The sequence below is a fragment of the Ursus arctos genome, unplaced genomic scaffold (assembly GCF_023065955.2).
Source record: "Ursus arctos isolate Adak ecotype North America unplaced genomic scaffold, UrsArc2.0 scaffold_22, whole genome shotgun sequence".
Classification (NCBI taxonomy): domain Eukaryota; kingdom Metazoa; phylum Chordata; class Mammalia; order Carnivora; family Ursidae; genus Ursus; species Ursus arctos.
Genome location: NW_026622897.1, coordinates 20518829 through 20546554, shown reverse-complemented (window position 1 = coordinate 20546554; position 27726 = coordinate 20518829). Strand labels below are relative to the sequence as shown.

The following is a 27726-nucleotide window of genomic DNA, read 5'->3' as shown; positions in this document are numbered from 1 at the left end:
GTGGTCTAGCAGAGGTGACGCAGCAAGGGCACTGCGGGGTCTTCTACCACATGGGGCAGAGGGGAAGAGGGCTTTAGAGCTGGAAGGATCCTTGGGGGGCGAGGCCATGGCAGGTGAAGTGGCTTTGCCCTGGCACAGAAAGGGCTGACAGTATTCCAGGTATCAGAGTATCCGGGTCCCCTGACCTCTGCAGGGCACGCCAGTGTCCCTCACCTGAACTCCCTCTCTGGCAGACAGGTCAGCGTGCGGGCGTGCACGCCCCAGCCCAGGTACAGCCCCCTGAATCCTCCTCAACCCCCGTGCCCCCCAGCAATCACAGCCTCCCGGCCCAGGCCATGCCCGGTCCCTCTGTGTCCGTGTTCCTAGCGTGCCTCTGCACATTGAGACAGAAGAGACCTACCTTGTAATTAAATACTGCAAATTAATGTAGGGACTGAATACTTATGACTGCCAAATGGGTACAAACCCAAATCCAGAGGGTGTTTTGGAAGTTGATAAAATGGATCTAAAATTAATATCAAAGAATAAAACTGGTAGTGATATTTTTGAAAAATGAGGAGGGGGCGCCTGGGTGGCTCCGTGGGTTGAGCATCCGACTTTTGATTTCGGCTCAGGTCATGATCTCAGGGTCGTGGGATAGAGCCCTGCATTGGGCTCGGTGCAGAGTCTGCTTGGGATTCTCTCTCCCTCTGCTCCTCCCCCTGCTCGTGCACACGTGCTTGAGCCCTCTCTCTCTCTAAATAAACAAATAATCTTTTTAAAAAATGAGAGGGAATTGCGGTAACCAAGAGGAGGAACAAGTCCTTAAAACACATTATGCGACAATACTTAGAACTGCCACTGGCTCAAGAATAAACTGGGGTTAAGTAGGTGGTCAGAATCCTATTTTATGTGCGTAGATGTGTAGAAATTTAATATGATGAGGGAGATATCAGAAGAAAATGGAAAAAGGAAAGGATCTCTCAATAAATGTTGTTGGAATTAATAACATTTTTTAAAAAGAGAAGTGGTGATCGATTTGATATGCCTCACCCCAGAATAAATTTCAGATGGGTTAAAGTCAAATATCTTTTTAAAAGATAAAAATCACAATAATAACGGCAAATAAAACTGAGTATTTTCTAGACCAGTGCTAACATTCTAGAAGCCGCAGTCAAAACTCACAAAATTATTGATATATTTCACTATAAAAATTAGATGATTTTGTGGGTAAGCCATAAATTAAAGAGGCAAACTGGGAAGATGTGGTTTAGGAAAAATGGTTAATATCTTTATTTTATTTGGAAAAAATCAACCCATATATGTATTTCACACAACTTGATAAGGACATTAAGCTCTCACAAGATAAATGGGCAAAGGACACCACAGATGTTTTTCAGACAATGAGCCATATATTTAAAAAATCCAATCTTGTTAGTATTAAAAGAAATGTAAACCGGAAAAAGTTACCGAGCAATTTGAAAATGAAAATACTCCTTGCTGGTAAGGTGAGGGGAAATCAGAGGGACGGTATACGGTATAAATGGCCCTCTGGAAGCAATTTGCCATCATCTACCAAAAGCCATAAAAATGCTCCTGTTTTTTACCTAATACTCAAACGGAATGTCTCCAGTCCCAAGAAATAATTTAAAATAATGGGCAAGAAGATTTGCTGCATTATTTATAATTACAATATGCTGAAAAACTGGACACCACCTAAATGTCCAACAAAGCTAGGAGTATGCACTGTGTTATATTCACCTGACAGAGCAGTATGGTCAATTATTATTTTTAATAATTCCAAAGACTATGCAGCAATAGGAAAAAACACTTGAATATTTCAAATAAAGAGACATAACATATATGCACTATGATTAACTACAAATAGTTGTATTAAGATGGAAAGGACTACGTCAAGATAATTGTTATGATGAAGAAATGATGTTTTTGCTAATTTTACCCCTACTACTTTTATTTGCTCTTTTATCGCTTTTATAATATAAATAGTAAGTGAAAAATAATCCACATTCTGCGTAAGTTGATGAAGATAGGTATAAAGAGATGGTCACATGGGGAAGAAGCCAGTGAATCTGAAAGTTGAGACAGCGTGCAATCAGAACTTAATCACTTCATTTTCCTTTCGTTTGTGGAAAATGATCTTCCCCTGTGCAAGGCTTCTATGGCTCATGCTTTTCCATGCGTGCAGCTCTGCTGTGTGCACTCATGGAAACATGGTATTTTATTTTTATTTTTATTTTTTTAAAGATTTTATTTATTTATTTGACAGAGATAGAGACAGCCAGCGAGAACACAAGCAGGGGGAGTGGGAGAGGAAGAAGCAGGCTCATAGCAGAAGAGCCTGATGTGGGGCTCGATCCTAGAACGCCGGGATTACGCCCTGAGCCGAAGGCAGACGCTTAACCGCTGTGCCACCCAGGCACCCCAGAAACATGGTATTTTAGAATGCACAGAATCTCTGAGATCATTGTATTCCAAACTCCCAGCTAATTCAAGAACTAGAAGTACAGTCTCTATTGCAAGTGAGCGTAACGGAGGCTTCTGATCCACTGAAGTCTTCCCATGAATGGGGAGCTCACTACTTCACAAAGTAGCCTGCTCAAGCTCTGCCTTCTAAATCATGCCTGAGGCTGTTATACCTGACCATGCCTCTAAACCTCACAAAAGCCGGGGCCCCTGGGTCAATCATTTCCTTCCAACCGGGATTCCAAGCCACAAATCACAAACTACAGGACTAGAGTGAAACCACATCATTCTTCCTAATACAATACCAGAGCTCAAAATAAGACAATAGGGGCGCCTGGGTGACTTAGTCGGTTAAGCATCTGACTTCGGCTCAGGTCATGATCTCGGGGTCCTGGAATCAAGTCCCCGCGTCAGGCTCCCTGCTCAATGGGGAGCCTGCTTGCCCTTCTGCCCCTCCCTCCACTTGTGCGCGCACACGCGCTCTCTCTTTCTCTCTCAAATAAATCTTTACAAAAAAATAAGACATTATCCCCACTCGTGGAAAATATGTTCTAGAAATGGGAATATAGAAACCCATAGCCATTCTACTAAATAGAAAAAAATCACGGGCAAAGATCAATTCCCAAAGAAGTGTGAGATAGTTGCCCAGTTTCTCTCTAAGGACTGAAGACTTTAGATATGTAAAGATTCTCATTTAGAAAAAATTCTTTCATTTCTTCTGGAATACAGGAGTGGGAGAGTCATCTTTTCAGTGCTCATCTTTCCTAAGATATTAGAGCTTCTGGTCGTCTCTAACCCAAGAAGAATCCGAAGCTAACTAACTGGGGGAGGAGGGCAGTGGGACTCTCTGTAGATTTTCAGGACACACCGTTCCTTCTCTGAACCAAGAATCATCCCATCTCAGGTGTGTTCCTTCTCAGTATTACATTAGAAGTCTAAAAGTTGCCTGTTTAGGGGCACCTGGGTGGCACAGCGGTTAAGCGTCTGCCTTCGGCTCAGGGCGTGATCCCGGCGTTCTGGGATCGATCCCCACATCAGGCTCCAACGCTGGGAGCCTGCTTCTTCCTCTCCCACTCCCCCTGCTTGTGTTCCCTCTCTCGCTGGCTGTCTCTATCTCTGTCAAATAAATAAATAAAATCTTTAAAAAAAAAAAGTTGCCTGTTTAATGGTGGGGTGGAAATGCACATCATAAAAGGATAATGGCGTTTCAACCTCACCCAAATTTTAAATCACAGTGAATGGAATGGAATGGAATGGATACGGATAGTTTGTAAGTGATGGATTGCAAAGTGTTATTTGGCAGGTGGGACACAATGTTTTTTCCCCACCCCACCGCAAATATTATGTTGAAGCCCTAGCCCCAGTGCAACTGTATTTGGAAGTGAGGCTTGGGGGAGGTAATTAGGTCACGAGGGTGGGTCCTGGTGATGGGATTATGGGCTCAGGGATGCCAGAGTGCACTCAGCTAGCTAGGGCTCTCTCCCTGCCATGTGAGGACATAGTGAGAAGGCAGAGGAAAGTCCTTGCCAGAAACTGAACACTGCTGGACCTTGACTTTGGACTTCCCAGCCTCCAGAATTGTGAGAAAAGAAATTTCTGTTAAGCTACCCAGTCTGTGGTATTTTGTTATGGTTCCCCGAGCTGACTGAGATACAAAGCAATAAGGAAAATTAGGGGAAAGAGGGCAGTGTCTCGAGACCATGGCTCTGACAACCGGCCCCTGAGGGGCGCCAGGCAGCACAGCTGGGGTGGGAGGGAGGGGTGTGAGAAGGCGAGAGCCTGGCTGACCCATCCGTCCTTGGACAGCAGGGAGCAGAGAGCCAAGAACCTGGGAGAATGCGGAACCTAGAACCGAAAACATCAGCGGGGCCAGGGGGTCAGCAGACAGAAGTAAGAAGGGCAAGGCCTAACTCTCCTCTCAGCCATGGGTTACAAAAAAGTACACAAAATTCTGGCGCGAGTTGGTTTTGGATTCTTCCAAGAATAGAAAGTTGGTATTCCTTGAAGCACAGTCGGAGATATTTCAAGCAAGACCGTGATATTTCATAGTTCATGGGTTACAATGTTATGAGTGTCTTTAATACACATGATGGTTCCCTCCATCACTGGGGGGGGGGGGGTTGGTTGGACTGAGGAAGGTAGGATTTAAGAGGACCCAACTCTTCCCCAGTCCTGTGGTAAAAGTAACATATGCCCACCTGCTGGGCCCCACGTACCCTCTGGATCAGCAAGCATGGGCTCTCCGTACAACTGTAGGAAAGAACAGAGGAAGGCCCTCAAGCTCAGAGGGCAAAGAAGGGCACACCCACGGGAAGGTCCTTGCTCTGAACCCCCATTTCACCTTCCATTCCAACAGCTGTGGCATCTCTGTTCGGGTCCTCTTTCCAGTGGGGTCCCTCCTTGAATCAAAGGGAGGGAGACGGAGCCTCTGAGAGGACCAAGAGCAGAAGCAGGCTGGACCCAACCAGCTTCTCTCCCCACAGCTGGAAATGTACTGCTCATCTCCCCCTCGGCCAGCAAGCCTCTAAGACTTTCCACTGTTGATCACATGTGCCGAGACCGCCAGCGGCTTTCACTGGGACCAAGCTTTGCTGAGGGGGATCAACACTTCCTCATGACCAAAAGCAATAACGTCTCTTGGGAAGGGCTGTCAGACATCCTACCAGACTATGACCAACGCGTCTCTCTTTCCTATTATTCATAGCTGCCTTTGACCCAGCACCTAACATCATAGGAGCTGTGCCCCGGGCGAGGTGTTCACTCACAACTCCCACTGGGAGTCACAGCCCCGCTCTACGTAATTGTGAATTGCAATATGCTAACAGTATCAAGCTGGCCAAGATCAACTCAATGGATTTGGTTTAGTGTTTGGTGCCAAGTAATACACAGCTGATGAACCCAGCCCACAGATGCACTGAAATCATCTGGTTACTCCTTGCCTCTCCACAGACTCCTTCCTCAGGCGGCATCAACTGAGAGATGACCTTGGCCAGGCTGTGCATGGAGATGCGAAAATGGCTTGCGGTTCCCAGCAAGGAGCTGCACCCTGCAAAACAGCCTTCGGATTGTTGACTCACCAGACTGGACAGCTAGTGCTAAGACAGCTGTGAGGCACTCAGAACACAGGACGGCTTTGCTGCCTCCTAGGTGGCGAGACAAAGGAATGTGAGGAGAGGGGCAAAGGGGAAGGCCGAAGAATGCCCACTATTTGCAGACCCTGTGGGAACAGTTGCCAACTGGAAATTACTGAAGACGTGTGTGAGGGTAACCGGTGGAGAGTCTATGGGAGATCTGAACCGGGAAATGGCAAGGTTTTATCTAGAACTCCCCAGTGCGGAGCTGAGTATCAGGCACAGTCCCGCTGACTTCGCGAAGAGAGAGCAGGCCATCTTGATAGACTTCCTATGCTCAGTCTCCTTATGCCATATAATTGCGGTTCAGAACTCGAATGGAAAACATCAGGGAAGAACGTTAGTGAATGAAGAAATGGCAAAGATTATTTACTCGGCAAACATTTAGTGAGCACCTGTTCTGTGCTGGGCACTGTGCTGGGGGCTGGGTACTGCGCGGACAGGAAGACACCACACACTGATCACAGTCCCGCGCGAGCCCACACAGCGGACACCGTGTGAGGAAAACCGTGGGGCCATGCAGAGGTGGGAGTTCCACTTTGTACAAATTCTGTCTCTGGAGACTTCTCTTTGCCTCCGTGTCTCCTCCTGAGACAGGGATCCTTATTATCTTCTGCTTTACCTGTGCCTTCAGCCCCCCGACACTGTACCTCTGGGCCCTGTCTTTGGAGGGTCTGGCTTCTTCCACCCAGGGAAGGACTGTATGTTTTTTTCAAGATCTCTCGGTAATTGTGGTGATGAGCTGTGCCTGGAACGCTGCCGCATTGGGCCCGTGCTAGATAAGTGGAGGCCGTCCTGAGTACACGACCACAGGCACCATTCAATACATATTTCTCTCTCGTAAGAGGAGACGGAGTGTCTTCTCTGGGAAGCCGGTTGGTGTTCGGGGCCCCCCTTCCGAGCTGCACCAGTGACCCGCACCGCCCTCCCTCCTTCGGCACAGTCTGTTATCCTGCTGGCTTCTTCCGAGGCTGCTGTTTCTCCGATCTGCGACGGCTGTAACATCTTTTTCCGTCTCCTTTGCGCTGGTGTCTGCTGTAAAGGGTGCACAATAAACGTCGCCAGGGAGTGAGTTCGCTGCTGGTTTTCCTGTAATTCTGAGCCCTCACGGGGGATAAAACGTGGGGCAGGGAGCTCTGCACGTGGAAAACCACAACAGATAGGCCAGAAACACCTTCAGGCCAGGATGACAGGGGCATTCCCGTGGCTGCCGGTGGGGCTCTGGTGGGCCAGACGGAGCCAGGACCCGGGCTCTAGCTGCAGGTCGCAGACCTGCTCCAGCTTTCTGGGAGAGTATCAATTTCCCCCGTTTCCTCAAGCCCGCCGTTTCACTTGTTAGCAGCAAATGTGAGAAATGAAAAGCATCTCAATGGGACTTATAGGAAAACGTCTGGGATTCTCACATATACCATGCATGAAATGTTACTTCTTTAATAAGGCGAATGGGTGTTTCTCCCCCCCCCCCCACTGCCTGTTTTGAAGAAATGCCTATAACAAAGGCAGGTTTTCAGAGACTATTAGATAGCTGACGATGGATTACATCCGCTCTAATTTAAAGACATTAAGAAGCCAAGCAGGGAAAATATGTTCACATTCTGTATATCAACTGAAACATTAAAAAAGCAAAATGTTCTCTTTCAAATCGTTTTACTTTTTGAAGGTTGCACCCTGCACTCCCGCCCAAGGGGTGTGTGTGCGCGCGCACGCATGCGCTCCTGAGCAAGCAGACGCATGAGGGAGGAGGACACGAGTGAGTGAGGCCTGGAGCTGGGTGGCTTCTCCGCCCCGCGCTCACATTCCCAAACCACTGAGGTTCTACTGCCATCTCGTGGCACCATAAGGTGTGCTCAGCTCCTAGAAATGAAGTCCCGCTACATCCCAGGAGCCCACGCAAGGACGCTGACCTGTAAATGAGATTAGAATAAGAAATAATCTTGCTTTTTTATTCAAAAAGATCATGTGCTTCACACCAATCTGGTTTCAAAAAGACCTCAGGTCTCAAGGCTAAGGCTACCATGACATTTATTTTGCCATATTTAACAGTTTCACTTTGAAAAAGCCCCAACACAAAAAATTACCTTCGAAACCCACTGGGACATTCTCACATAAACTAGGATATTTCACAAGCAATAAAGTTCTGTCTTCAATATTCAATCTTTTCAATTTCATCCATGTCTTCAGGGTCGAGTTGCTTAATACTGCTGTCTAGAAGAAGGAAAGAGAATGGAATCAGTCTGAGCTCAGGGCATAAATGGAATTTCATTCCACTCAACTCGGAATTTCTGAAGACAGTGACACTTATGCAAATATGTGTTCCTGTGACCCCTTGAGAGAGGAACGTTCTAGAGATTACTTAAGGAGGAGATGGTATCAAAATAACCAATTAATACTGACCCAAAATAGCATCAAATGCATCAAACAATAGAACTTGCGTGTCTAGACACCTTGGGGCAGGAAAAAGGCCAGAGTGCAAGGGAGGGGAGCCTGGGAAGGGGCCTGGCCATGCTAGGAGGAATGAAGTGGGCCTGTGCGGGGGGGTGAGTATGTGTGTGTGTGGGGGGGGGAGTACAAGATGGCAACTGGGAGGGGGGCTAAGGCTCTTCCACTGAGGTCACTTCCCAAGTCTAGGTCATAAGGCGCTTACCATAGCATGAGTAATCAACTTCCCTGAAGGGCCATGGACGTGTTACAGTCTGTAGACTTTTCAAAATTGTATTCCAGACTGTATATGTGTGCCTCTGTGCATTTCCCCAGGACAGTGTCCACTGCTTCCCACAAAAGTTAAGTACCATTTTCCCAAAAGGTGAAGATATATTTGGGGTCATTTGGGTGTCCCTCTTCCCCGGCTCCCCAGCCATATCCATGGGCTTTGGGGTATGGGGTAATCTGAGAGGTGGACACCTCAGTTTAGATCACCCTTCCAGTGTCCATCAGAGGGCAACCTGCCAGTCCAAGAGCCCCAGCCGGTTATCAGAGCCTGCCTTGTTTGGATGGGGGGCTAGAGGAAGGACAGCAGATCTCAGAAATCAGGACCGTCCTTCTTGTTAGGGCAGGGCCAGAGGAAGGGAAAAATGTAAACATGAGAGGAAGCTGCGGACATAATATAATCCTAAAGGACTTTATTACTTTGTTTAGGGTAGTGCTTTATAGGGCATGAAAAGCTGCTCCAGGTCCTACAATGCGCAATAACATAAACCTGAACTCATATTAATTCCACTGGACTTTTCGATTGTTCTTTACCTACCATATAGGGATGATTTAATCAACCGTCTCCCTGTAGGAACTCTGGCACCTCCTACTCCTTGGCCCCTGCCCCCTGTGCTGCCCTAAGCCTCGGGGCATAAGGTCTGTGACACACGCCATCACTGTCACCATCGGCAGGGTCCACGGTTCTCACTGTGACAGGTGCTACTTACTAAAGTGATCCTGGATCTTCATAAGTAGGGGCAGCTTATCCACTTCGATCATGTTGAAGGCGAGGCCCTTTTTCCCAAAGCGTCCTGTCCGCCCTATGCGGTGAAGGTAAGTCTCATAGTCTGGCTCCTCAGCTTGGTTTACAGGGAGATCAAAGTTCACCACAATTGTGACCTGCTTCACATCGATCCCTAGAAGAGGAGAGAGGCTGTAGGGTCTTGCAACTGTTTCCGTAGGACATGGCTAGTCACAAACCACTTTTGCCAAGGGAACTCTCGTGTGACAGCCACGATTTACTAATAAAACCTGGTTTTACATCATGGAAGTGCATACTCTGGTCGGCAGTTTGCTGGCCCAATATGTCTAGGATGCTAGATTTAAGAGTGTCAGGAGAAGCTAGTTCCCCAGAAGTCTAAATATGTACAAAGACGGTGTGTGTGTTGTGGACAGGGGCTCTCACCGAGCCCACAGAGCCACCACCTCCTCTCCACTCCCCCTGTGCCGAGTCCCCAGCAGGCCCCCCTCTAGTGTCTCCTACCCTTCTCAGGACCCCACCCACTCCATGCCCTAGCCATCATCCCACCCAAGTCATTTTTATCCCCTGCCTTACTGTTACAACTTCCAGCTGGCTTCCCCTCTTCTCTCCTCCTCTAATTTCTCTGAATACAGTCACCACGGCAACATCCAGAACACTTGTGTTCAGGACCTGACTGCCCCAACTGCACAGGACGAAGTACAAACAATTCTAGATTTCCACACCACCTGAAGTCTCATCTCTTCCTCTCCTGACTCAAATCCAACAGTACGGTCATAGTCTTGCCATTTCTCATGCAAACTGTCAATTCTTACAAACTGGATTCTCTACCTTCCTTCAAAACCTTTCATATCTCATGTTCCTTAGGAAGACTTCTGTGATTCCCCCAGTGCCTCCGTCCCCCAGCACTAGAAGGCAGTCTGGGTCACAATCCTTGTCTTCCTTGGAGCTCTTGCTGCCCTCTTTCCTCCTAGGTCTAGAGTCATGCCATCCAATATGGCTATCCAACTTTAAATTAATCCAAATTAAACACTCATTTCCTCAGTCACACTAGCCATGTTTCAAGTACCCAGCAGCCATATATGGCCAGTGACTACTAACCAAACAGCACAGAGTAGAACATTTCCATCCACGGGGAAGGTTCTGTTGGATAGCATTGGTCTATACAGTCGAGTGTCTAGGCACTGAGCTCCCGGGGGGCTGGGACCTCATCCTTCTTCAGGCCCCCATTCTATCTGCTGAACTAAGAATGAATTAGGAACCACGGTTTAAGCATGGGGTCTAGGCAAGGGTACAGGAAGGATGAAGACTGTATGTAGGAAGGACCAGGTCTTGAAAAAACAGAGAATTTTTTCCCCCAGTAGTCAACAGTTTTGAAATTAAAAGCACCTCAGAGATGATCGACATCATTAGGGAACATGAGTTAAAAACACAATGAGATGCCACATACACGTACTAGAACGACTAAAATTAAAGAGTGACAATACCAATTGCTGGCAAGGACGCAGAGCAACTGGAACTCTCCTACTTTGCTGGTGGGAATGAAAAATGGTAGTCACTTTGGAAGACAGTTTCTTATGGAGCTAAATATACATTTACCGTATGACCCAGAAATCCTACTCCTAGGCATTTATCCAAGAGAAATGAAAACGTGTCTCTGAAAGACCTATACGTGAATGTTTATTACAGCTTTATTCAAAATAGCCCCAAACTGTGAATAATCCAAATGTCCATCAACTGGTGAATGGATGAATTAATTGTGGTACATCCATTCAATGGAACACTACTCAGCAATAAAAAGGACTGCACTACTGGTACGTGTCACAGCACTGATGAATTCCAAAGCATTATGTCGAGTGGAGCAAGTCAGACACAAAGGCTAACTGCCATACGATCTAATTTATACAGCATTCTGGAAGAGACAAAATACAGAGACAGAAGTCTGATCAGGAGTTGCCAAGGGTTGGATGATAAAAGGAAGAGGCTGGCTGCAAAGGAACACAAGCAAGTTCTGGAGGGAGAGGGAAGTGTTCTGAACTTTGATTATGGTGATGGTTACATGACTCTGTATGTCTTTCAAAACTCATTGTAAACCTAAAATCAGTGAGTTTTATCATATGTAAGTAATATTTCAATAAACTTGACTTTAAACGTGTACACCCACCCCCCCCCCACACACACACCTCGAGCACAGACATTGGTTGTTATAAGAACTTTCTCTTTCCCATCCCGAAACCTCTGAATGATGGAGGCTCGCTGATCCACGGTCAGTTCTCCGCTTAACAGAGACACTTGGTGGCCGTCCTGCATCATCTCCACAGTCAACCACTTGGCATTTCGACGAGTCTACATGAAAACACAGAACCCAGCATAGCACCTCAAGTCAAAGCAGACCGGCTGTATTTGCAATGCTCACATACACACAGCAGGGAAGCCTTTCGAAAGGGCTGCATGGGAGTTTTGCTTTACCTCTCCCTCAAGCCCTAGAGGAACCTTCAAATGGGGCACCTGCTGTGCTTCTCAGGGTCACGTGCTCTCAACCAGCAGGAGCTTTGGCTTTTCAGCCAGGAAGCAGAGATAAAATGCTCACTTACCTCAAGTGGTAGGATGATGACAAAATGGGATAACACAGTAAAGACAACCTCAGGCACTGCAGGAGTGCTTCCCGTCTGCCCAGCGTCTCACCCAGATCTTTACATGCATTATGGTCATTGTTCGCACAACAATTTGATGAAACAGCTACCTAATTTCATTAAAAAATTTTTTAAAAATCCCAAACCCAAAGCTTAAAACACAGAGTCACCTGCCCAAGGTTTCATGGCTAGTCTGTGGCAGATGCGAGCTTGCTTTTATTTTATAAGGCTTTCAGGGCTGTCCCTGTGCCAGCCGGGCGCCATTCTAGTGGGGCTACGAAAGTAACACAGATGTGGTCCTGTGCTCATGGAGCTTACAGTGTTCACGTGGTAGAGAGAAAACAAAACCAACACGCGAACGTGAAACACGTCGGAGAGCAAAAAATAAATATGAAAATAAAAATAGGGTAATATTAATAGTGAGTGACTGAGTGGCTACTTTACTCATAGTAAGTTAGGAACTAGACAAGAATATTCTTAATCTGATGGAGGGGATCTGTAAAAACCCCACAATAAACATCAACTTATATGGGGGTGTCAGAAGCAATCCTTCTAAAATAAGGATGTCCTCTATTTAACATCATCTTGAAGTCCTATTCCGTTACTTAATCTTTCTAAGTTCCACCCGTAACATACAGATTCATTTCTATCCCAGTTGTTTCGAACATTAAATACCCCCCTCCCGTACCCAAAGTGCTGACGGGGGTGGCTGGCTCTCTGGCCCTTATTAGCATCATGTGCCCTCCGCTCCCCGCGCCAGTGAGTCCGGCACGACGAGACAGATCGCGACACGGTTACCTGGCAGAAGATGATGGCCTGGCCGATGGTGACGCCGCCATAGACGTTGCACAGGGCTTGGTACTTGTCCTTCCTATTCTCACACAACACGTAGTACTGTCGGATGTTGTTCAGGGTCAGCTCCTCTTTCCGTAACTTGATAACGTTAGGGTCAGGAATGATCCGCTCTGCAAACTGCCACACGGAGTCCTCAAAGGTCGCCGAAAACAGGAGCATCTGGCACTCAGAAGGTAAAGCTCTGTAAGAGAGAAGGGAAGACGACGCTGTCAGCCGCGGCCATCCCTGTCACTCTCCTTGGGGGCGGCTTCAAGCATGTCCTGCCCACTGCCACCAGGGGTCAGGGGGTGAGGGGCTGCCTACCACAAGCTCCATCTCTGTGCAAAGGGCCACGTGTCCTGCCCCTCCTTGCCGCCAAGAATTTGGAAAAACCCACGAGCTGAGTGTGGAGCTCAAGAGCAGGGTTTAGGTATGTATTTTGGAGGGTCTAGGGTCTTTCATGCCCATTTTCTTCTTAAGTGAGGCAGAATCAGGAGCCCCGAGTGTTCGTCCAGATCTTCTTCCTGGTATTCGTCTCACACAAAGTGAAATGGGAGGAAGGAAACAGGCTAGTCGTTTGATGGCAGGTGTTACACTTCTTGGGAGGAAAAGAACAACAGCCACACTAACTTTCTTTGGGATGGGAAGGACCCGGATAGAAACAAACGGGGAACAAAGGGGAAATGCTACCGCATGCAAAACATGAGCTGAACCGGTAACACACACAGGGCTGACTCCCGTAAAGTTTGAAAATGGGCACAATGACTCTAGAAGCTGGCAGTCAGAACAGAGGTTAATCCTGGGGAGGAGCGGGCGGGGATGGGGGTGGGCAGAGGCTGGTGACAGGAAAGGAGCCGTAGGGGACCTCTGGAGCGCTGATAAATTTCTAATTCTCGGTCTGGGCCATCATCTCATGAACACAGCATCTTTGAATTTTCACTCAGCTGTACACTTGTGATTCATGTGGTTCTCTGAGCACATTTTATACATCAATAAATTTTAATTTAATCTGATTTCACCAGAGAGAAATCACAGCTTTTGAGAAGAAGACAGAGCACCTAGAAGATACGGCGTTAGTGCTAAAAGGGAGTAGGAGAGATCATGGGGTCCAGTGACTCTCAGGCACGACGTTGAGCCTGGGGCGTGGGTTGTCTGGGGAGCTTGTCTAAGTAACGACTTGACGGACTTCTGGGCACCAACAGTAGACTGTCTGCGTGTGTACCTCGCCAGGTTCCCACGTACCACGAGTATGATTCTAAAGAGACAGAAAGACATGAACCCACAACAACATGGGGAACAGAAGAGGAGAAACTGGTGGGTGAGATAGCTCAGTGTATTCTGGAAGACGGGAAAGCATGGTAACTGAGAAAGTGGATGACGGCCTCACGTGAGTGGTACAGATGGAAATGGTGATGCAGACGGTGGCAGTGGCTCCCTCAGAACCTCTGAGAGCTCTGGGAGCTACCAGCACCAGGGGCCAGAGGAAGCAGGAGTGCTGTGTTAGAAGATACGAGGAAAATTCTGCATTAGCTTGCCGCGTTGGTGGGGGCGGGGGAGTGGGGGGACCTCTTGGCCGTCTACTGTATCACGGTCCTCCAGATGGAAAAAGATGGCACCAGGACTGGCACCCCAAGAATTGTGCCATTTCATTCCAAAAAGACAATGCACACAGATTACACAAGGAAAGGAAACATGGGCTATACTACAGAACACTCTGGATTTCAAAGACTTAGGATGAGAAAAAGAATGTAAATTATTCCACTAATAATTTTTATAGTGATTAAATTGATTACTTGTCAAATGCTATTTTTTGATATGTTGGCTTAAATAAAATGTAACATGAATTTCACCTTTTTTAAAATGTGGCTACTAGAAAATTTAAAATTACACAAGTGGCTTGTATTATATTTCTATGAGACAATACCATGATTTAATCTTCTTTAAGCAGAAGAAGAAAATCAACAACGGAAGAATGAACAACCAACATAAATGCCCTAATTATTACTTAATATTCTCTTGAAGAGAAAGCCCTTTTTGACTATTGGAGCTTTCCCAGAATCCTGAGTCTTTCATTCTCAGTTATACATAAATATACCAACTTATTGGTAAGGGATGGCAAGAAGGAGTCTCACTTGATCTTTGGCCAAAATTATTATTTTTCTAAAAATTTTATTTATTTATTTGACAGAGAGAGAGCGAACACAAGGAGGAGGAGTGGCAGGCAGAGGGAGAGGGAGAAGCAGGCTCCCACTGAGCAAGGAGTCCCATGCAGGGCTCTAACCCAGGACCCTGAGATCATGACCTGAGCCGAAGGCAGACTCTTAACTGACCGAGCCACCCAGGTGTCCCTGGCCAAAACTATTTTTAAAAAGGAAGACTGGCTGAAAATGTGTGTAAGGAGCAGCTGGGTCCCACGTTACTTCAAGCAGCTGGGCATGTACAAGTAGGAGACCAGAGGTTCATTCTGTGCAGAAATCCCAGACTTGGGGATACCAGCCCCAGCTGAAGGTGAGAGTAAAGCAGAGAGCTGGAAATAGGGAGCGACTGAAAATATGCATATGAGAATATGCAGCCCATTCCCTGGCCCTGCTCCCAGGAGGCCAGCAACGAAGTGTATGTCTCCTAGGGAGGAGATGAGACACATTCCACAGTTCTAATGCCCTGCAAGTAATGATCATCCTAGAAGGGAGCTGCCCAGGTCACAGGCCCCAACCAAGAGCCCAGAGCTGTCAATAAGCTTCTCAGTTCCCAACCACAGATTCTGAAAGGCTAGCCAGGTATCACCAGATACGAGGGGGAAAGGTCCACCACAAGAGACAGAGACGTAGCAAAGAAACCAAAAGAAGAAACTTAGATAATTCACAGCCAATGTTGAGAACAGAAAAAATTTTAAATACTATAATTAATATTCTCAGAGAGACAACAGCAGCATATCGCATCCATCACAAGAGAAGGAGGTTACAAAAAAGAAACCGAGAAAGCCAGGGCAATCCAGACAAGACAGAAAAAGAAGTTCAAACGACTTGTGTTATTTTAACGACAGACAGGAGGACACATTCAACTGGAGGAAAGAGGTAAATATCAGAAACAGAGCCACTGCATGGCATCAAGGAAGAACTGGGGGCGAGGCGCGGCGGGGAAGGAGACGTGAAAAGCACATATGGAAACTGAAGCTCCCAAGTTCCGAATGAGACAGGCAACATTTCTAAATTCAAGGTCGTTTTGCCTTTCGAAAGCACACAGTGCTCAGCTGGAAACAGTGGATGCGGAACTCATTCGGCCACACGCATGGATGCACACGCATTATTGCATTCCTCCCTTGATATCTCTAGGAAACTGAGTAAAGTTACATTGCCTGCTTCGGCACTTGCAAGTAAAATGTCCTGCGAGTGAACAAATGGAGACATTTTGACCACAGATGTCTTAGCGCTTTCAGTGGAGAGCTAATTCTGTAAGATCTTACCAATGATCATGCTTTGTACACGATACCAGGTGATATGTCAAATCAGAGCAAAAAATATATCCCCCCTAGCTCTTAGGATTTGAAAAATAGAGTTCAAAATATCTTCTTGACTTCTATGAAGTTTTTTTTAAAAATTAATGATTTCTTATTATACTATGTTAGTCACCATACAGTACATCCCCGGTTTCCGATGTAAAGCTCGATGATTCATTAGTTGCGTATAACACCCAGTGCACCATGCAATACGTGCCCTCCTTACTATCCATCACCGGTCCATCCCATTCCCCCACCCCCCTCCCCTCTGAGGCCCTCAGTTTGTTTCTCATAGTCCATAGTTTCTCATGTTTCATTCCCCCTTCTGATTACCCCCTCTTTCTTTATCCCTTTCTTCCCCTACCGATCATCCTAGTTCTTATGTTCCATAGATGAGAGAAATCATATGATAGTTGTCTTTCTCTGCTTGACTTATTTCACTTAGCATTATCTCCTCCAGTGCCTTCCATGTTGCAGCAAATGTTGAGAATTCGTTCTTTCTGATAGCTGAGTAGTATTCCATTGTATATATGGCCCACAACTTCTTACTCCAGCCATCTGTTGAAGGGCATCTTGGCTCCTTCCACAATTTAGCTATTGTGGACAATGCTGCTATGAACATTGGGGTGCATATGGCCCTTCTCTTCACTACGTCTGTATCTTTGGGGTAAACACCCAGTAGTGCAATGGCTGGATCATAGGGTAGCTCAATTTTTAACTTTTTAAGGGACCTCCACACTGTTTTCCAGAGTGGCTGTACCAACTTGCATTCCCACCAACAATGTAGGAGGGATCCCCTTTCTCCACATCCTCTCCAACAATTGTTGTTTCTTGCCTTGTCTATTTTTGCCATTCTAACTGGCGTAAGGTGGTATCTCAGTGTGGTTTTGATTTGAATTTCCCTGATGGCTAATGATTTTGAACATTTTTTCATGTGTCTGTTAGCCATTTGTATGTCTTCATTGGAAAAGTGTCTGTTCATATCTTCTGTCCATTTTTTGATTTATGACTTCTATGAAGTTTTAATAAGACACAGAAAATCTAAAACAGAAGACTGTTGATAATCACATCCAAATACAAACTAGCTTCTGTTCAACTGTCTGCAGTGCAAATGTCAATTCTGGCAGCTTCCACTCAGTCTATAAACTTATCAAAGAAAATGAAAAGACCCTGCCAGCTAAACACCCTGCATACTTTGTGCCCAGCACTTCTAAAAGGCAAGTCATCTGCTTAACTGTGCTACTGAGCTTCTGTTATCAAAGTGTTTCCTTACTTTTCAGTTTCCTCAAAACTTGCACTTAGTAAGATTTTTACCTGTACGGAAATGGAAGAAGAGAGTCACCTGGAACATCTGCCTGTATACTATCACTGTCGAGGCCACAGAAGAGTTAAAATGTTGGCCAGTCATAAAATTGTATCTTCAAAGTGTGAGACAAAAAGAAAGTCCTTCTCTAATCTGAAAATATGCTGAATATGGGAACAGAGGAAAGGATTATAGTAAAACAGAAATGATACGCTGTTTCTCCAAAACTGTGATGACCTGTGAAGACGCTTTCAGGAGGTTGCTTGCCCCTGAGCTGTCTGACGTTACCCACAAATACTTGTAGCAAAAAAATTACTCATTTTTTAGGAAATAAGGCTGCTGAGGAACTAAAAAATGTCACCAGAAAAGGGCAGCCCAGTTGAACAAGACTTTCTTGTTCCTTTGCTAAAAACTCTAACTTACTCGGAGACCATCTTTGATTTTACAAGCCTAAATCGCCTCCATGCTTCACCACCATGTTCCCTGAGAACCACAATGGTAGCTAATGTACTTCAGAGTGTTTGAAAGTAATGGACATTTTATTTTTTTTTTTAAAGATTTTATTTATTTGACAGAGATAGAGACAGCCAGCAAGAGAGGGAACAAGCAGGGGGAGTGGGAGAGGAAGAAGCAGGCTCACAGCAGAGGAGCCTGATGTGGGACTCGATCCCAGATCGCCGGGATCACGCCCTGAGCCGAAGGCAGACGCTTAACCGCTGTGCCACCCAGGCGCCCCAGTAATGGACATTTTAGATGTGGATAACCTCAGTGGCGGATTTACAGACGCAAGGGGTCTGAATGACAAACAGCTCATCTACCAAACAAGCTTGCAGACAGAGTTGATGCGGACATTTCTAGAAAGCTAGACACGAATTCTTGCGTGTTTAAAAACCTAGTGTTGCTAGTAAGTAAACTCTTAAATAGTCCATGATTAACACTTTTGTGAAGAGGACAGCACACTGGACTAGTAGCAGGAGTCAGCATGAGAGCTGCCAAGTCAAAATGAGTTTTACTTTGGACTGGATTCAGTTTTCCCGCCGCATACAAAAAAAGAAGGCTGCTGGTAGTTCAGAGAATTATTACTGAAAGAGGAAAGGGAAAGAGTAGAAACAGCCTACCACACTATGAGACAAAAAGAAATAGGTCACTGCTGGATGGGTCTTTAAACACAGGTAATAGCTGTTTAATTAGTCCTACTGTATTGACATTCTCCTCGTAAAAAGTTTTGTATTTGAGTATCTTAAGAATATACAATGGCATAGAGTACAAAATTTAAGCATCCAATAATGAATTTAAAAAGATAAAAATAAATTGCTGTCAAAGATGACATTATAAAATACTTTTATATGTTTCTCATACATATTATTCATTTAATTAGTTGTACTAATAATTACGACTAATTGCCACTGTTACCGAGTTCTGTTGTTTTGCTTAAATAGTAGCATTTATGTAACAAAAAATACAGGATGATATATAATTTAAAAGAAACATATTTCCCATATTTTTATGTTAATAACACACGATGACTATTTTTTCTATATTATATTATTACATAAATATATTTTTTGTCTGCGATGACTGTGTTCTGCTCTCTAAAAAGTTGGTCACTATAGGGAAAGAAAGAACCTAAGAATTAGTTTTCCCAGATCTGGCAGGCACAAATTTTACAAATGAACAGGATGAGCACGCTATGTGTCTAGAACAACGGATGAGAAACAAAGGACCCAAACCAATGCGTATCATTGAGAAGTTTCAGAGTATTGTGGAGAAGGAAGATTCCAAAAGCTTCTAGAGAGAAAAAACGGATCACCTACAAAAGTTTGGGGATCAGGAGAACATTAAACTTGTCAGCAACAACACTGCAACTGAGAGTACTAATTATAGTATCTAAAAAAATCTCATTTTCAACATTGACTCTGAATTTACTGGAAGAATTCTTTAACTTGGATTCTACATCCAAGCAAACTATCAATCAAAAGATCAGGTTTACAGTACAATGAAGACATTCTCAGACATGTGGGAGATGGAAAGTGAACTTCCTAACATTCTTTTTAGGAAGCCACTAAAGAATATACTCCTGAAGACTGAATAAACTGACAGTAAACCAAGAAAAATCACCCAGAAAACAGGAGGTTCATGTAAATGAGGGGCGGCGAGACCTACAGTGACAGCTGTTCAACTAGTCCAGCTTGAAACTGGAGAGAGCTTGGGGGAGTTTCAGGAAAAAAAGACACTGATGGAGTTTTTAAATGTATTTGCCTATTTGGAGATATCACTGACATATGACACATATGATGAAATAGGCAGAGAAAAATTAAGGATCCCTACCCAGGGATACTAACCAAATGAAGGAAAACAGGCGATTATTAATTCTATGGGAAACAGCTGTACAAGAAAAAAACATAATTATAACAATACACTGTGTGACAGTGAACAATATTTATAATGTCCTAATGATAACAATACTATTATTGTACCCAGCTCTTATGATGTAACCACAGAGAGGTGGCAGAGGGGACAAGAAGGGGGGGGGAGAGGGTGGTGGTACAAAAGAGCTGGATTTCCACTTCCTATACTAGCAGTCAGCAACACATTAAGAAATAGCCATCTGACCACACTATTTAAACATATGAGGGTTAACACCAGAACAGAGAGGTATTCTCTAGAAGGGGCACTTTTTTTCATTACAGGTCTTTCAGTACTGTTTGGTTTTTTGGTTTTTCTTTTTAAGATTTATTTATTTATTTGGGGTGGGGAGCATGGGCGGGAGGGGCAGAGAGAGAGAGAATCCCAAGCGGACTCCACACTCACGACCTGAGCCGAAACCAACAGTCAGCTGCTTAACCGACTGAGACCCAGGCACCCCTCAGTACTATTTGAATTTAATAAGTGATATAGATTCCTAGAGCCCACTCCCAGAAATTGTGAACCAGTGAGGCTCAGGTTAGGCCTGCTAATCTGTAATTTTAAGGCCCTGTGTGATCCTGAGAGAGGCCCAGAAAAATAAGAGGATATATTTGACAAATGAGAGGGAAAGTCAGGACTAGACCACAGGGCTCCTGATTCCAGGTTACTGTGTTCTCTACTCTCCAGCAGTTAGCCTCACAATAGCTTTTGCAGGCTTTAATAAACTCTCTTTAGACTTTTGCTCTTAATAGAAAAATCAGTGGCACAATTTGGTGGGTTCCATGTGTAGGCCTGCAGTGAAAACGAAAGCAGTCAGGCAAGATGACAAACTAAAGAAGTGGGAAATGACAGCAGTCTAAGGGCCCGCTGAGCTGTGAAAAATGCTGAACACCCAAATGTGTTTTAAAGGCAAAGGAAGCAGGGACTCAAGCAGTGAAGACAATTGGGAACAGCAGACAAATCAAACACCAGCTCCAGACCAAAGATCCAGGAAGAAAAAGGATGAATATGAAACTTACCTCTGAATACGGATGCTTTGATCTGAGAATCCTTGTGTGTCAATCATCACGTCTGCTTCATCCAGGACGAACACACGAATCTTAGTCAAGTCAATTAATTTTCGCTTGAAACACCAATCTAGGACAGTCCCAGGAGTGCCAATTATAATCTGTTTGGTGACGTCGGTGCCTCTGGGAACTAGGGAGAAAAGGGTTGAAAGACTCCTTCAGAGGCAAAGGACCCTCACAGTCCACAATTCAGGGCCACGCAACACAGGACTGTGAAATGAAAGTGTATCCCGTGACGATTTTTGAAGTGCAAACCCTGAGGGTCGTCATGGATTTGGATTTTGCAGAGTTTTAAGGTAAATCCCCCAGTCTCCAGGTTTAAAGTAGTAATAGTCCTGCCTATTGGATTCTGACCCATGGTGGATTAAAAAGCCTCCCCGCCCCGGCAATCCCACCGCCTTACAGAAATACCGGCACAGTGGTGAGAAAGCTACCAACTGTCCCCAAATGGAAAAAAGGCACAATGTCTATCAATGGGTTGCATTAAATAAATTATGGAATACTATGAAGCTAGTCAAAACAATGAGGTGGGGCTATGCGCATGGACACAGAAAGACGTCCAAAACATATGTTTTTAGAGACTATGAGAAAAACATTCCCATTTTCATAAATACTCTACAAAAACATATACGTGTACATCCACATGTGTATGAACTGAAAAAAGAAACCAAACCACAAAGCTCTGTGAACAAAACTACTATCCTTGGAAACGGGTGTTTGGAGGACAAGAAAGAATAACTTCCACCTTTACCTTCTGACCTCTGTTTAAAAGACTTTTTTTCCTGCTACGCATACATAATACTTTAATAAAAACGTTAACCCATACAAGCTGTTCTGCACAAAACAACTGAGCCTCAGGAAATCCCCAAGCCATCATCTTGCAGGATGTGGCAATGACGCAGCTAACGTGTACGGGGTCCTTATTACGTGCCAAGCGTGCACACGGTGCTGCATCTGCATCGGCTCATTTCATCCTGGTCACAGCTCTTTGGTTCAGGTGCTGCGATAGCTCCCATGTTAGAGACAAGGAAGCCGAGAAGGTGCAGAACATGCTTGCTGGTGGTGGAGTCAGGACTTAAAAAAATCCGCCAGGCCTGGCTTACTGGTACATACTGCGATTCCCTCGAATGGCGTACATCACTTGAACATCCACACAGAATTTTCCCATCCGTTCGACCACGCGACCAGTTTGCAAAGCCAGTTCATAAGTAGGAGCTAGGCAGAGGCACTGTGAGAGAGAAGGGGGAAGTCGCAAGGCTCACGCAAGCCATCGTGCAAATCTGACATGCGGTTAGAACTTGTTTGAGGAGACGCAGGTGTGCGAAACTGGGAGATTTGGGTTGAATAAAGTATTTTCAGTTGAACACAGTTTAGCAGCTGATAGATCTGAGGTGAATGTTGAGTATGGGAGGGGAGAAGGGGTTGAAGGACAGAGAAATACCTTTTATATTCCTCTCTAAAGAGTTATGAAGAACCACAGATCCTGCTTTTTTTGTGGGAGAGAGTGGGGTGTAAGGAGGCTGGGAATCAAGAAGAAGGGAAATGTAATGTGAATCACTGCTTGAGTGTCACTCCCATCACTTCTTGCCCGCTATTAAAAGTCTGCCTGTTTCCAGAACACTCCCTGCTTGATTCAATCCACTGTATACACCTCTGGCAGAATACTCCCTGAAATTCTTTCCTTTGTTACCTCCATCCCCCTATATCGGGCGGTTGCTGAGGAATGACGATGTTGATGCAAGAAACTGGTGGCATTTAATGCATTTATGTGCTTCAATTAAGGATCTGTGATACAGAGGAGAGGAAAACATAGCTAAAGTGCTAACAACTGTTCCCACGTATAGTTCTCAACATGGATTCAAGCACAGCTTTTCCTGAAGAATTTTTACTCATAATACCAAACCCTGAATATGTATTTCAGTGAACCTGTCTAAAAAAGCACAAAATTTCATACACCAGGCATCAATCATCCACATTCACAGCTTATCTTGCTGATCAAACTGTAAGCTTCCAGAAAGAACCCTTTGCAGGGGGTGCGCTCAATATTCAGGTAGTCAGCTTGTCAAATGAGTTGATGAGCACAGCTTGGAGAAGCAGGGAAAGAACACCAGACACTTTTCAAAAGTGGAAGCTAGACCAAGAGAAGGGCAAGTGCATTTCCAGTCCCTGCTCAGTCACTCTCGGACATCTGTGGCCTCATGTGAGACACTTTCCTCTCCAAGCCTCAGTCTCCCCTCTGCTAAAGGAGGAAGTGGACCGGGTGATGCTTCGGTCCTACAGCTATATGGCCACCACTAGGGAATGCTCACTTTCAGGCCAAGCGCAGTGTGACTCACCTAAGACATTTACTAGTAAGGAGACAGACTGGGATTGGAACCAGTCAAACTATAAAGCCTGTGCTCCCATCACTGTCCCATCCTGATGCCCAATGCCCTGTGATTTTATGAAAGAATGTCTATTCTAAATGCTATCATATCTTGGCAGTAATATTGCCCATTACTAAAATATCATTGGCATTGCAAGCATTCCCCTCTCTCCCTCAACCTTTCCTTACCTGTGGGAACAATTCCAAGGTATTAACTCTGCTTAGCATTGCCAAGACAAAAGCAGCTGTTTTTCCTGTTCCAGACTGGCTCTGGGCTATGAGGTTCTGGGGTCTGTAGAAGAGAAGAGACACCTGGGCATAAACTGCATATAGGAGACTAAAAAGCAACTTGGAACAGCACTGCCCTGGAAACTCACGGGTGGGCCAGCATCATAGGGAGAGCCATCTCTTGGATTTTGGATGGTCTGTTAAATCCCATTGCATAGATCCCTTTCAATAACTCTTCCTTCCTATCAAGAAAAAAAAAAAAAAGCACACACTTAAAAGCCTACGATTGGTCAGCAGCCTCAGAAATATGAACTCAAAAGATATATTTCTAAATTAAGCCACTCTGCAACTGAGCTTCAGAAGTAATATCTAGAAATACACGATTTACACCTCGACTCCCAAACATACACAATCATGCCTGTACAGCTGGACCACTCAAACAATAAGCTATGCTACAAGCTTAGGCTGAAGACAGTAATAAGAGCCTAACGTTGAACTTTCCAGTTGAACCAAGCAAAAAAGGAAAAACTCATCTGATACAAGTATATCAATTTGCCAGAAGAGTCTTATTTTCCACACAAGCAGAAAACAGAGATTTACTGTTTAATTCTTTCTTTTAAAAGATTTTATTTTTAGGTAATCTCTACACCTAACATGGGGCTTGAACTCATGACCCCTGGATCAAGAGTCCCAAGCTCTTCCAACTGAGCCAGGCAGATGCCCACACTGTTTAATTCTTTTTAATGAATGAGACTCTTTGATTCTTTAACAGCAATTTTTAGAGAAGACAAAATTTTATTGAGGTAATTCTTACATCAATTCTGCCTAGGAGCAGAAGACACAATATTACCTCATCCTTCTGAGCCAACTTTTTTTTTTTTTTTTTTTTGGAGAGAGAGAGAAAACACACGAGTGGGGGTGGGGTAGGGGGGTAGGGGCAGAGGCAGAGAAAGATTATCTTAAGCAGGCTCCATGCCCAGCGGAGACCCCAGCGGAGGGCTCATTTGATGTCACGATGCTGAGATCATGACCTGAGCTGAAATCAAGGGTTGGACGCTTAACCGACTGAGCAACCCACACACCCCGGAGCCAGCATTTTTAAACGCATCTGTCCTGGGGTCTCATGATAGATGACAGAAAGAAGAGAAAATGAAGTAGGTTGGAACACTTCCATCTTCAACAACACGTACATTCTGCATTTAGTTACTTGGCAGATTACTGGCAGCCAACTGTTAATCATAGGCAGGCTTCTTCTTTCATTTAGAAAATGTTGGGGCATTGGGATTTTGGATTTTTCCTCTCTACGTAAGTCCCTATCAGTAACTCTACCTGTTAAAATGAAGTTCCTTAATGCTAGTTAATAGATCCCTAGGAAATGCAAACCCATTTGGGAAAGTTATTCATTTTAATACATCTGAAACAAAATATAATTAGGAAGGCAAAAGCTTATAACTTATCTAAAGGGGGTGAGGGAGGGTATTTGGGCCATCGATGTCCCTATATCTGCATTATGGTATGGAGAACAGCAATATGGCTCTGTTGAGCTTAGCTATCCCCCTTAGCACGGCAAGGTTAAGATATTTCACCACCAACATATTCTCAATTTGCTGCACACTCAGGTATCCTAGTGCTCCTTTTTGAATTATATTTCAACTGCATGCAAAATGTACACATCTCATTTTAATATTGAATATTAGAACATGAAGGGGATTCTGAGAGTTTTTATTATTAGCAGATTACTTTGTTCTGTACATTCTTTCTGGCATTTTCCCACAATAAATGAGTAAAAACACTCACAGCCGCAGCTCTTCAAATGTTTTCACTGAGTAGAGCGGAGAACTGGGATCCTTTTGTAAGACTTCAACTCGGTGACTGGATTCTACTAAGGACTGCCGAATTAACTTGTTTAAGAGTGAATTAGCTGCCAAATCCACTAGAAAAGCAAAAATAAAAAAAGGAGATATTGCAGGAGAAAATCCAGCCTCCTAAATGAATCTAATAAATTGCTCCTTCCCATTCAGAGATTATATTATCAAGCAACTGTTCCTACTCTCATCTTTTCTCTAGAAGGAGGTTCTAGAAAGAAGGACATAACACCGAGAATTCCTTTTTACACGAGAATCCAGTTTCTTATGCTCTGCTGCTATACCAACCTCTGTCCTGAAGCAAGCCTACATCTATCACCACCAGACCTATTTTTCCTTGCCAGCTGAAAATCTTATCCCATTCCTGAATATTCCATTTCAACTTCCCCTAAAGAAATATGGCCTACTCCTAAATTAGTATGCTTCCGATAGTCACTATTTATAAAGAAAACAGAAGACAGTTCTTTTCCAACTGAGATTATATTATTCGCTCACATTGTGAAAATCACGATTAACTGATACAGAGTGCTAGGTTACATGCAAATAAATTTATCTCCTACCTACATCTTCTTCATCAGCTTCTTCCGTGTTATGAATAGAACCATCTAGAAGAATGGAAGAGAAACAATGAATATCAAACAGAACTGTAAAGTGTATGATCCCAGTTATCTCTCACCATCTCCACAGTACACATTGACAGCAAGGGATATCCAGTGAAGGAATCCATTGAAAGACTGGGAAGGTAGTGGAGGACCTTGAGAGTTAATGAGAGCTGGAGGCATTTCAGTTGCCAGGGACCTAAGAAAAGCAATGCTTTTTAATTAATTGAGGCCAGTCTGCTTTATCTAACAGCACTCACCTATGTTTGGGACTGTAGTATTCTTAATACCCCGAAGGTTCTTCCGGGGATGGATGAGGTTTGAAAACTATTGAAAGACACAAATTTCAACCAATATTAGGAAGCAAGCCACCAAGCAGCCCAGTGCTCCCCCCTAGCAGGGAGGGACCCACCCGAACACTGTTTCCTTTGCAGTGTCCGGTATTAATTCTGACACTGGATTCTTTTCAGGAATAGATCACCTCTGTGAATTATGCTAAAATCGAAGGAGACTTTCTGCTGCCCCTGTACCTTAAGTTCCTCTTTATAGTCCTCTAACCTAAATGTGGCAGTCCTTGGGGGTCAGAGCACGAGGAAGGGATGGTGGGTAGCAAAGCGCGGTGGTAAGATGGAAGCTAGCCGAGGCTCAATGGTCAAATTGGGAGAGCAGAAAACTCCAGGGTCTAGCTGGGACTATCAGCTGCTTTCTCTCCCGGGACTTCTAGGGAGTCTTCATTTTGCCCTTTCAAACCAAAGGTCTTGTGTCTCTCTCGGGGTCTCCTGCCCCCAGCCCTCCCCACATCCTTGCCACATCTCCCCTCCACCATATGACACCCCACTCCACACGCTAGCGGGGCTCTCTCCTCCCGCCCTCCCCGGCAGATTTCCCTCTCAAAGTGCGGTTCTGGCCCCCGCCCACTTGCCCTCCCCGGCTCAGAGGCGGTTACATGGCTGTTCAGCCGCTCGCTCTCCGCCGCCCCGGCGTCGCCTCCCCAAAGTAACGACGCCATAGCCGCGATCGCAGCTCCCGCCCCCAGCACGTGCTCCCTCCCCCGGCACGAGGTAGTGCCCGGCTCCAGCCAGCGACCAATAGGATTCCTCCCGGGGCAGGCTGACGCGCCCGCGACCACCCGCGGCGCGCAGGCGCGCGCGCTCCAGGGAGGTGGGCGGAGCCAGGGGAGGCGGGGGGGCTGCAGGAGAAGGAGAAGCGCCTTCAGAGGCGTGTTTGCAGTCGACCAGCAGCGCGTCGGTGCCAGGTGTTAGAAACCCGCGATGGGGCGCCAGTGTCGTGAACGCTCGCCTGCTCCTGACCTCTGCCGAGCCAACAACAGCTGGAGATTGTAACCCGCAGCAATTTTCGCACTGATTCGAGAGTCCTACCTCCCCTACCCACCACTTATTACGCAATACTCCGGGCGGTGAGGCTGGACCCTCCTCTCTCCCCGCCCCCCACTCCGTGGCTTCAAGCACTCCTGCCCATGTTTCCCCACATATCCGCTTCTACATTACAAGATGTCAGAAAGACCAGAGAATTTCATAGGAAAGTAGATGGCGAGTTTCATCTGACAAATGAATTCAAATGCGAAAGATGCGAAGAGGAAGTAAAGTTCAGGTTCTAACTGTCGCCCTTGTTCTCATACCTGTGGTGTTTCCACATACCGGCTTGTTTTAATTTTAATTCTGGTGTGTGCCCTTTGCTAATGCAATCCTGAGATAAATGTTTTCCTTGCGGTACAACCTCCACCTCCTACCCGTATCTGCATAATCTGGCATAGATTCCTTGTACTACTGACTGCTAAATTTGGACAAAAGAACTAGATTTCTTTCAGTTTTCTAACTGGAATCTTGAGATTTGGATCAGCAACTCTGCAAAAACCCAGGCAAAGCAA

The 27726-nt window shown here is 45.2% G+C and overlaps 1 protein-coding gene across 1 annotated transcript; it reads right to left on the bottom strand.

Annotated features, from left to right (window-relative positions):
* Positions 1-7553: 7553 nt before the first annotated feature.
* On the bottom strand, positions 7554-26847 carry DDX25 (DEAD-box helicase 25). Its single transcript, XM_026505457.4, has 12 exons — positions 26785-26847; positions 26099-26165; positions 25800-25844; positions 25172-25307; positions 23524-23616; positions 23336-23438; positions 21895-22009; positions 20734-20911; positions 12474-12711; positions 11226-11388; positions 9011-9199; positions 7554-7799 (listed from the first exon to the last, which is right to left on the bottom strand). Exons 1-12 carry the CDS (start codon positions 26845-26847, stop codon positions 7738-7740), a joined length of 1452 nt encoding a protein of 483 aa, XP_026361242.1. The 3' UTR covers positions 7554-7737.
* Positions 26848-27726: the final 879 nt, after the last annotated feature.